Source organism: Tupaia chinensis, unplaced genomic scaffold (genome assembly GCF_000334495.1).
Source record: "Tupaia chinensis unplaced genomic scaffold, TupChi_1.0 Scaffold000311_2, whole genome shotgun sequence".
NCBI classification, from domain to species: Eukaryota; Metazoa; Chordata; class Mammalia; order Scandentia; family Tupaiidae; genus Tupaia; species Tupaia belangeri.
Genome location: NW_006159803.1, coordinates 3,050,213 through 3,059,951, shown reverse-complemented (window position 1 = coordinate 3,059,951; position 9,739 = coordinate 3,050,213). Strand labels below are relative to the sequence as shown.

Genomic DNA, 9,739 nt, shown 5'->3' with positions numbered 1-9,739 from the left:
CCCTATAGCAAAAACCTCTCAAAAAAAAAAAAAAATCCTGGCCCTAGAGGCTTGAAAAATACTGAGTGTATATGTGCATGCCCAAAATCCTGACATGAGGGAGAAATGTAGGATAAAATGGATAGCACTGTGACTGTGTCCTATTGGGAGGTGCTTTTTCTCTGTCTCTGGCAATTTGAAAAAAGAAAAATAGGAAGAAGACTTGGGAAAGGAGTATGGAGCCTACAATAAAATGGAATAAGTCATAGGAAACCTGCCTCTTAGAGTTTTCGCTCATCTTCCCAGCTCATCATACCTTGTCTTTCCTGTTCTACCTGTTGTCAAGCTACCCTGGTCTCTGTTTAGGAAGCTGAAGTGGCAGCTGCATTTGCCTTACTCGAATGTATCTCTTATGTTTCCTCAACTGAACAAGGTCTAACACCACATAGAAGGTCACACACCACACACTTAAAATTTCCATCAACATATCAGAGATAGGGCTGGCAATCCAGAAATAAGGGGAATGTGTTTGTTCTCCCATGACTTTTTCATCTGAGAGATTTCTGGAATACTTTTTTTGTTTGTTTTACATTTTTTCCATAGGATGCCTGTGTTTGCTGGAGAAAGACAGAGAGAAAGGAAAAGTAAGAAGTCACTCTTGGCGGTGGCCACACCATAGTCTCTTCTCCATTGTCCTCTCAGGCTTTTGGGCAGGCATGCACATATACACACACCTGGTGTGTTTCTCAAACGGATGGGTCTAGGACTTGAACCACAGAGTTATCCATGTGAAATGCAGCATCTTAATCCCCATGCCATAGGCTAGCCCTAATACTTTTAAAGTTATTAACATGTTAGAAGGCACCCAACTGAGGACAAGATCTTGCAGGAATGGAATGGGATGAAATACAATGATGTTTTGGAGGGAGACTAAAGGACACTTAATGGCACCATTTTTATATCTGCTTCAGCTCCTTGTCTTGAAGTTGCCTTAGGTGCATGTATGCTATTAGGAGATGGGAAAGAAGTAAATATTGAAACTTGTGGATTTGTCACTTTTCATCCAAGATTTAGAGAAAGTGGAATTTAGAAGTAGTTTAAGGATATACTAATCAACTGGCTTATTAGTTATTAATGAGTCAATTTAATGACTGTCCATATAATTTACTTAGGTACATTGCTAACTGGAAGGAAATTGCTACAAGCAACTCTTCAGCCAACTACAAAGGTAGGTGACTTTTTGCAGAATTTTATGGGAAATGCTCAAGAACAAAATGATATGGCCCACAGATGTACATATTTCTTTTTTAAAAATAATTACTTATTTAATTTTAAGCTATTATTCTTCATTTCGAGACAGAGAGAGAGAGACAGAAAGAGACAGAGAAAGCAAGCCACCAGATCCAGGATTTGAACTGTGGTCAGTCATGTGGGAATCCAGTGCCTTAACTGCCACTCCACTTTTCAGCCCCAGATGTACATATTTCTAAGCTTTTAACATTTTTGGTGATCTATACACTATATATTGGATTGTTGGAAAAGTCATGGCACATTTTTATATAGAAAAACAAAAATATGTTATAACTTTTCCAACAACCCAATAGATATAGATGAATTTGCCAAGTCATTTTTACCTTTGTTATTTGGGAATAGAAGGAAATTTTGTTTTATTTAGGGTTGAATAAAATAGTTTTTTTTTAAAGATGAATTTTAAAAATAAAGTTTCAGGGACCAGCAGATATTAACTGTGGTTTGAGTCCCCGTGGCTTAAACTCACTCCATGTGCGTGTGTGTGCACCCCAAGATCCCAAGTGGAGAATGGAGAAGAAGGAAGGGATTGTGGTGTGGCCTTACTTCCTAGGGGTGATTTCTAGCTTTCTGTCTCTGCCTCTCTAGCAAGTGCATGCACCCTATAGCAAAAATCTCTCTTAAAAAAGTTTCATATCTCATGATTTCAGTAGTTTTTTCTTTTCTTTTTTTTTTTTTTTGGTTGTCAGTGGAAATGTAGGCTCTCCAAAGTGAGAGAGAGAAGGAAAAAGCACCCCACATTGGGGCATGGTATGCCTCAATCTCTTATCTGCATTTTGTCATCCAGTTGGGATTCTGAGCATGCATGCACACATCCCCAACATGTTTTTCAAGCCACTGGGGCTGGGATTTGAACTGCAGTCAGCCATGCCAGAGCTGGCTCCCTTAACCCTAGCCTGTAGGGCCAGCATGAGAAAACTTCATTTGGCAAAATAAATGCCTCAAAACATGGAAATGTTTTATCTTTTGTGTCACTACTGTCCTGCCAGTAGCCTACAATACTTGAAAGCTGAAAGTTGGTAGCATTTGGAAGAGTATTATCAGATTCCAGAAATACCATCTAATAACCAAAACCAAATTATGGTTATTTTATGATCTAAGTATATGGTTTCTGTCCGGCTTTAATATGGAGTGCAATAAAATAGAGGTTACAGTTGTGGAGTTGGGATTCAGAGTGCCCGGTTTTGATTTTTGGCTCTACTGTTTACTGGCTGTGTGATGTTGAGAAAGTTACTAGCTCAGGTCCCTCTGTAAAGTAAGAGTTAACAGAAGTTACTCCTAAGTTGTTGTGAGGTAATAAATAATACATGTAGAAAGTACAGGATGATGCCTGGGATAGTATGTCCTATATAAATGTGAGCTGTCATTAGCATTAACCTAACCACTTATTTCCAACTCATTTCTACCCTCCTAGCCAAAGGTGCCACTCGCCGTCTTCAGACTTCTGCAGTAGCTTCCGCAGCAGCCTATAGACTGATGTTCTTCCAGTCCATTCTCCATGCACAAGCGTGATCTTTTACAGATTTAAATCAGCACAGTTGAAACACTTCAATTTAGTTAACCAACTTTTCTTTAGCAATTACAATGGGAAAGTGCTGTGCTTTTTTTTTTTACTCTTTTTATTATTTTTTTTTGAGAGGTTTTCGCTATAGGGTGCGTGCGCTCGCCAGACAGAGAGAGACAGAGAGACAGAAAGCGAGAAATCACCTCCCGGGGGGATGGCCACGCCACAATCCCTTCTCTTCCATTCTCCTCTCGGGACCTTGGGCACGTGAGTTTTAAGCCACCGGGTCCGGGACGCGAACTGCGGTCAACTACGTGGGAGTCCAGCGACATAGCCATTACGCTAACTGCTGGTTCCTGGGAAAGTGCTGTCTTAATCTCCTTTATAAAATTAACTCATTTTCACAACAACCCAATTAGATAGGTTCTGTTATCTGTATTTTACAGATGAACAAAGAGATGCTGTTACTTGCTCAAGGTTACATAGTTCTTATGAGGACTAGGATTTACACTAAGGCAGGCAAGCTCAGTACCCATGTTCTCAACTATGTCTTTACTCTGTTGTCACTAACAGCTTTCCATTGTATTTGGGATAAAACCCTGAATTTATCACAGCTGTGGCCTAGCTCTCTAGTCGTGTATGTACACTGACCCCCTTCACTCAGTGGCCTGTATCACTGGCTTCAAGCTTATTCCTCAAACACACCATGCAGCTTCTACTTCAGTGGGACTAATGGAATTGATGGCCTGCTAGAAAACAGTTTAAGTTAACTGTCTTCATGAGAGGGCTGGGAATTGTCTATTTTGTTTGCTATTAAATCCCCAACGTGTAACAAAGTAGGTGCTCAGTGACAGATCAGAGAATATAAAGGAATGACAAGTACAAAAATAGAAACAGAAAACATAAATTACTGAGTTAAGAGAGATTTTTATGAAAAGAAGGAAAGATTTAGGCTTAAAACTCACAATGCCTCTGTGCATACATGCGTGCCCAAAATCTCAAGAGGAGAATGAAGGAGAAGGAATTGTAGTGTCCATCCCCCATGGGGGGGGTGATCTCAAGCGTTCTGTCTCTCTGTCTCCCTGGTGAACACATGTGCTCTATAGCAAAAATCTTTTTAAAAAGAAAAAAATAATTGTTAGCTAATAGTTAATTACATAACACTAAGTGCCATATACTATGCTGAGTTCTTTTTAGGCACCGTTATACTTACTTCTTACAAATACACAAGGTAGATGCTATCAATTATCACCATTTTACAGGTGAAGACACCGAGCCTTATGTTATATAACTTGTCCCCAAATATACAGCTAGGTTTTTGTTTTTTTTTTTTAAAGAGGTTTTTGCTGTAGGGCGTGTGCACTCGCCAGAAAGACAGAGAGAGACAGAAAGCAAGAAATCCCCCCCTGGGGGGGATGGCCACACTGCAATCCCTTCTCCATTCTCCTCTCAGGATCTTGGGCACAAACACACATGCGCCTGGCATGAGTTTAAGCCACCAGGTCCAGGACTCAAACCGTGGTTGACTACGTGGGAGTCCAGTGACATAGCCATTACGTTAACTGCTGGTCCCTACAGCTAGTTATTAAACAGCTAGGTCAAACCTCAAGCCAGGTCCTGCAGATCCTTTGGTAGAGATGGACAATAATATACAGTACTTAAGGAAGGATGAACTCAGACCAGTAGATGGCATAATGGTTACTTTGCTAGATTCCAATGTAGTCGACTATGGCTGGAGTCTTGGACATGATGATGGCTTAAAACTCATGCTAGGGGGACCAGCAGATGGTGTAATGACTACCTCACTGGACTCCTATGTAGTTGACTGCAATTTGAGTCCCGGACCCTGTGGCTTAAACTCATGCCGGATGCATGTGTTGTGTGTGCCCAAGATCCCAGGAGGAGAAGGGATTATGGCATGGCCATTGCCCCTGGGGTGTGATTTCTTGCTTACTATCTGTCTCTCTCTGTCTGGTGAGTGCACGCACCCTATAGCAAAAACCTCTAAGATGATACTTTCTATGAAAATGTTTACCAAGAACCAAAAATTACTAGATTAACACCTGATTCTACTTATGGAATGGAAATATAAAATACTTTCTTCTCTGAGCTATAGCCCTTCAAGCCCTGCCTTATTGTATGCCTAGAGATAACCCAATCTGACTGGAATGAGTTTTAAATGTATTCTTGACACAGAATTTAGCCCAGTCTAGTAAGGAAGATGGAACAAAAACAGTACATTAGACTGAATACAGTAGACATGGGAACTATAGAAATTATTCTTGGTTTTCTCAGAAACTATAGTATTCTAACATTCATATTTAAATAAAGATATTATATATTTAGGTACAACATCTTCAAAGTGATTATCTTCCTTCATTTGAGGCATTTGGTACACTTGCATAAAGCAGAGCTCTTTTCCACTTATCCCATATCCAAATATGCTTTGCTTCTTCCTTCTTCCTCCCACTTTGCCTTATTCTTTCATTTATCTCTATAATTTTTTTCTTTCTTTCTTATGATTTTGTCTGCTTACCTATCCTAATTTCCTTTGCCTTTCTCAGTGTCTTTCCCAACCATTCTTACTATTTTATTTAACAATTGTTTCTTTTCTCTTTCTTAAAAATTTTGTCAGAGGGCTCATGTTTGCCAGAAAAATGGAGGTGGAACACCTCCATCATGTGGAATGGTCATGCAGTGTGCTAAATCCCTTCTCCCTCTCTTTATCCTTTCAGAAATTTGGGCATGAATACCCACAAACTCAGCCTGTTTCTTAAGCTGTCAGGTCTGGGACTTAACTGCATGGTTAGCCATATGGGATCTGACTACCTTAAACATTAGGCCATGAGGCTGGCCCATCTTGCTGCTTTTTCTCATATTGAAAATTTTTCTTTATCTTTTGCCAGAGGTCACATGTGCTCACCAGATAGATGGGCTGGAAAGGACAGAGAGAAAGTATACTCTCCACAGTGGGGTATGGTTATTCACCATCTGTTTTTCTTCACTTCTCCATTCTGTCAGGATTTTAGGCACACACATAAATGCACCAAGTGTGTTTTCTAAGCCTCTGAGGCTGGAATTTGAATTGTAGTCAGCCATGTAGGATGTGGTTCCCTGAGCATAGCACTTAGCCACTGTGCTACAGGGCCAGCCCTTCTTTCTCCCTTTTTTGATGCTTTTTATGTTTGCATTTTTCTCTTTACTTGCTTTCATCAAATGCTCCAGCTTAGCTGTATGTTCAAGCTAGAACCTTAGGTCACTCTTTAACAGGCCAATTTAACATTGTTTCTAGGTGGTGCATATAATGGGACCAGTATTCCTTTGGTCATACACTCATTTTCCCACTTCTTTTACTACGAAATTGGTCCCTTGATCTGAAAGCCCATGATAGTAAATCATTAACTTTGTAGGTCCTTAAGTAGTGGTTCAGGCAAAGCCACCATGGGCAGAAAAGCAGCTATAGCTGTACCAACTATCAATCCTTAAGAACAAATTGCTGTAGAGCCAGCAGGTGGTGTGGTGGTTAAGGAGGTAGACAGACTCCCACATGGCTAACCGTGGTCCAAATCTCAGACTTGGTGGCTGGCATTCTGTTTCCTCTCTCTGTCAGCACATGTCCTGTAGCAAATTAAAAAATAACAAATAGGGGCCGGCAGGTGGCGTGATGGTTAAGGACGCTGGACTTCCACATTGGCTGTTCGCAATTTGAGTCCCGGACCCAGCGGCTTGCTTTCTCACTTTCCTTTTCTGTCTCTTTCTCACTCTGTACCTCTCTAGTCAAATTAAAATAAATGAATAAAATCAAAATAATTCTTAAAAAAAAAAAGGGGGGACCAGCATGAGCTTGCTTTCACTTCCCCCCTCCCTCCCTCTCTCTCTGGTGAACACATGTGCCCTAACAAATTAAATAAAATTAAATAATTAAAAAAAGAAAATATTTTGATAACCTTCAAAGTGAACAACGCTATACATACGTATATATATTGTTATAGGGTATGTGTGCTTGCTTGGGGGTGAGAGAGAGGTAAAGAGAGAAAGCACTTCCCAGGGGGGATGGTCATACTACAAACCCTTCTCTATTCTCCTCTCAGAATTCTGGGCACAGATGCCTGGTGTCTCTCTCAAGCCACTGGGCCTGAGATTCAAACCATGCCGTTGACCATGTAGCATCCAGCTGCCTTAACCACCATGCCTCCAGCTGGCTACAACTACCTATATTTTGATCTCTGTAGTTGGGATCAACATTTCCCTAAGGATGCAGGAGATATTTTATTCACGAATACACAAGTCAATAGTTTTAGCCACCTATCAAACTAGATATCTAAATTCTCTCCCTCCAATAAAACAGAAATGCTGGATAAAATGTAATAAACATTCTTTTAAATATGCAGCAGAATTTAAAGTTAGGGGAAATCCTTAGGGTTAAAAATGTACCAGACGAAAGAGGTGAACGTGTGAGCTGATGCTGTAGTTATCCTGACACACTTTGCTAATCTCATTAACTTATTCATGGGTTTCCATTTTAACTCTGACATGGGGCCTGAAGAACCTTGAACTTGCAAGAGGAAGGGGGCAGGAATTAAGTGCACTTTCCTCTAGCCCCTTCTCCCACCAGACCCATTAGGATGGAGCACATGAAATTTTACACCTTCGGTGAAAGGGGTGTCAATAAAACATTCTGCCCACTGGTATAGGGAGATGACGAGTAAACATATCTGCTATGGGAGAATCTTCTCTTGGTGATTTATGCTACTTCTGAGGTTGGAAATATGACATAAGCAGACACAAAACTTATCTGGAAGGAATCAGATTCTTTAGAAAATGCCCTGCTAAGAAGGAAACCTACTTTCAAAATGATAAAAACAGATACATGGTCTAAAAAATATGAGCCAACAGATAGATACAGACAGCAGGAACTTGATTTAATAGAATTGGAGTGACTATAAAATACAGTTTTAAAAATGATTAGCAACATAGAACAAATTGAAAAGTTTTTCAAAAAAACTAGACATTAAGTAATAGTAAGGAGACCTGAAAAATAATGTATAGCTAGAAATAATAAACAATTTCTGAAAGAAGAAACCCAATGAGTAGGTTAGAGAGCTGATAGACAACTAGCAAGAGAATTCATGAACTACAGAACATATAAAAGCATCACAGAAAGATAAAGTAATGGACAATACAGAAGGGCTGAAAATAGAAAAGAATAAGAAAGTCCAATATATTTGGATCATTGGAAAAGTCAAGACATATTTTTCTATCAAAAATAAAATTTTAAAAATAGTTACTGCACTAAGCATGTCTTTGAAGGTTAGTCCCATAACAGTGTAATTATTAACATCAGATTATCCTGTCATTGAAAATCTTATTATATATATTAAATAGTGCATTTTTTCTTTTGGAGAGATTTTTTGCTATAGGGCACATGCACTTGCTAGAGGGACAGAAAATGAGAAATCACCCCCCGGGGGGATGGCCATGCCGCAGTCTTCTCCATTCTCCTCTTGGGATCTCAGGTGCACGCGCGCAGGCACACCTGGCATGAGTTTCAAGCTGCCGGGTCTGGGATTCAAACCATGGTTGCCATGTGGGTGTCCAGTGATATAACCATTACGAAGTGAGAAAGCAAGCCACCAGGTCCAGGACTTGAACTGTGGCCAGCCATGCGGGAGTCCAGTGCCTTACTACCATACCACCTGTTAGCTCCAATACTTTAACCATTTTTCTTATTTTTAATGTAGTTTTACCATGATAAAGATGATTACAATTTAAGTTTTTTTCTTCCTTTTTTACATATTATTATTTATATATATAACCTGGGGAACAAATTTTAGTTAAAAGTTACTTCAAAGTAGCTTCTAATTCATCCTAAAGGAAAAATTCTCACTCCCATTGTTTCCATTGTTTTCAGTTTATTCAGAAGCCAACAGTTCTACTAAAAACAATAAAAGTATGTATCTGAGAATAAATGTTTAGCATAGAAGTAGAACATGAAAGATAATGTGACAGCAAAAATGTTCCTTGAGACTTTCAAGGATGTGACTTAATCAAGTATTACAATAAGCCTTTTTTTGTTTTTAAGTTGTTCACTGAAATATTAATCCCTATTAAAAAATATATATTTATTAAAAAAATTATTTTATTTAACCTTATTATCATTATTATAATTTGATCAGAGAGAGAAAGAGAGAAAAAGAGAGAAAGTGAGAAAGCAAGAAAGCAAGTTGCCAAGTCTGGGACTCAAACTGTAGTCAGCCATGTCAGAGTCCAGCATCCTTAACCACCACGTCACTTGCTGGCCCCTCAGTTCTTATTTTAAATCTTTCTCACATACTTTGGGTTGAAAATGAAGCCTGAAATATAATTTCTAAAGGATAAATGCAAGAGTAATTCATATGTTGAAGATTACACCCACGCTTTCCATCCTGGGAAAAGTCGGCTGAGGTTTTTGGGATCCATGGCCTGCTGTATGAGCAAATTCACTTGTCCACCCACACTGAGCACAGTGCCTTCCTCTACTCCTTTCAGTTTCTCTTGCAGTCTCATCAAGACACGTTCAGCTACTTTGTTGAGACTTTGGTCAATATCACTGAAGACAAAAACATGAAGGTTAAATTGAAATGGAAGAATTTTAAAGGATCACAGGAATAAAAAATCTGAACCAAAAATAGGTCCTTCCTAAAATACTGCTCACCTGAGATTTCGTTTGCATCCTTGGTCATCTGCATTAGGAGTAGAATGGAGCTCAGATTCATCTTCTGGCCTCTGCTGTAAATACAAAGCTTTCAAAGGATTCATTGTCCAGTCAAAGAGGGGATCATAAAGAAGAACCTAAATAAAACATATGTATTAGAAGAACAATGTGCATTTTGACTATGTATTAAACCAGAGAACCAGTATCACAAAAATAAGTGGCTGGTACCATGGTCATTGGAGGGGGGAGCAAAC

At 39.3% G+C, this 9,739-nt stretch overlaps 2 protein-coding genes across 9 annotated transcripts in view; one reads left to right on the top strand and one right to left on the bottom strand.

Moving 5' to 3' along the window:
- CUNH11orf65 (chromosome unknown C11orf65 homolog) overlaps positions 1-1,328 on the top strand; it is a 27,626-nt gene extending 26,298 nt beyond the window's left edge. Inside the window, exon 7 of one of the 3 annotated variants that reach the window (XM_006150959.3) lies at positions 1,152-1,328. In XM_006150959.3, the coding sequence (XP_006151021.1) occupies positions 1,152-1,215 (64 nt within the window). In that variant the 3' untranslated portion in view covers positions 1,216-1,328. The remainder of the gene's footprint in view (positions 1-1,151) is intronic. The other 2 variants (XM_006150958.3, XM_006150957.3) reach the window with 2 other exon arrangements.
- Positions 1,329-9,041: 7,713 nt separating this feature from the next.
- ATM (ATM serine/threonine kinase) overlaps positions 9,042-9,739 on the bottom strand; it is a 127,081-nt gene continuing 126,383 nt past the window's right edge. For 5 of the 6 annotated variants that reach the window (XM_027772858.1, XM_014588796.2, XM_014588797.2 and 2 more), the window contains 2 exons: positions 9,486-9,622; positions 9,197-9,380 (listed from right to left, as the gene is read on the bottom strand). In XM_027772858.1, the coding sequence (XP_027628659.1) occupies positions 9,197-9,380; positions 9,486-9,622 (321 nt within the window). Of the gene's footprint in view, positions 9,381-9,485; positions 9,623-9,739 lie in introns of all 6 variants that reach the window. The other variant, XM_006150955.3, reaches the window with a different exon arrangement.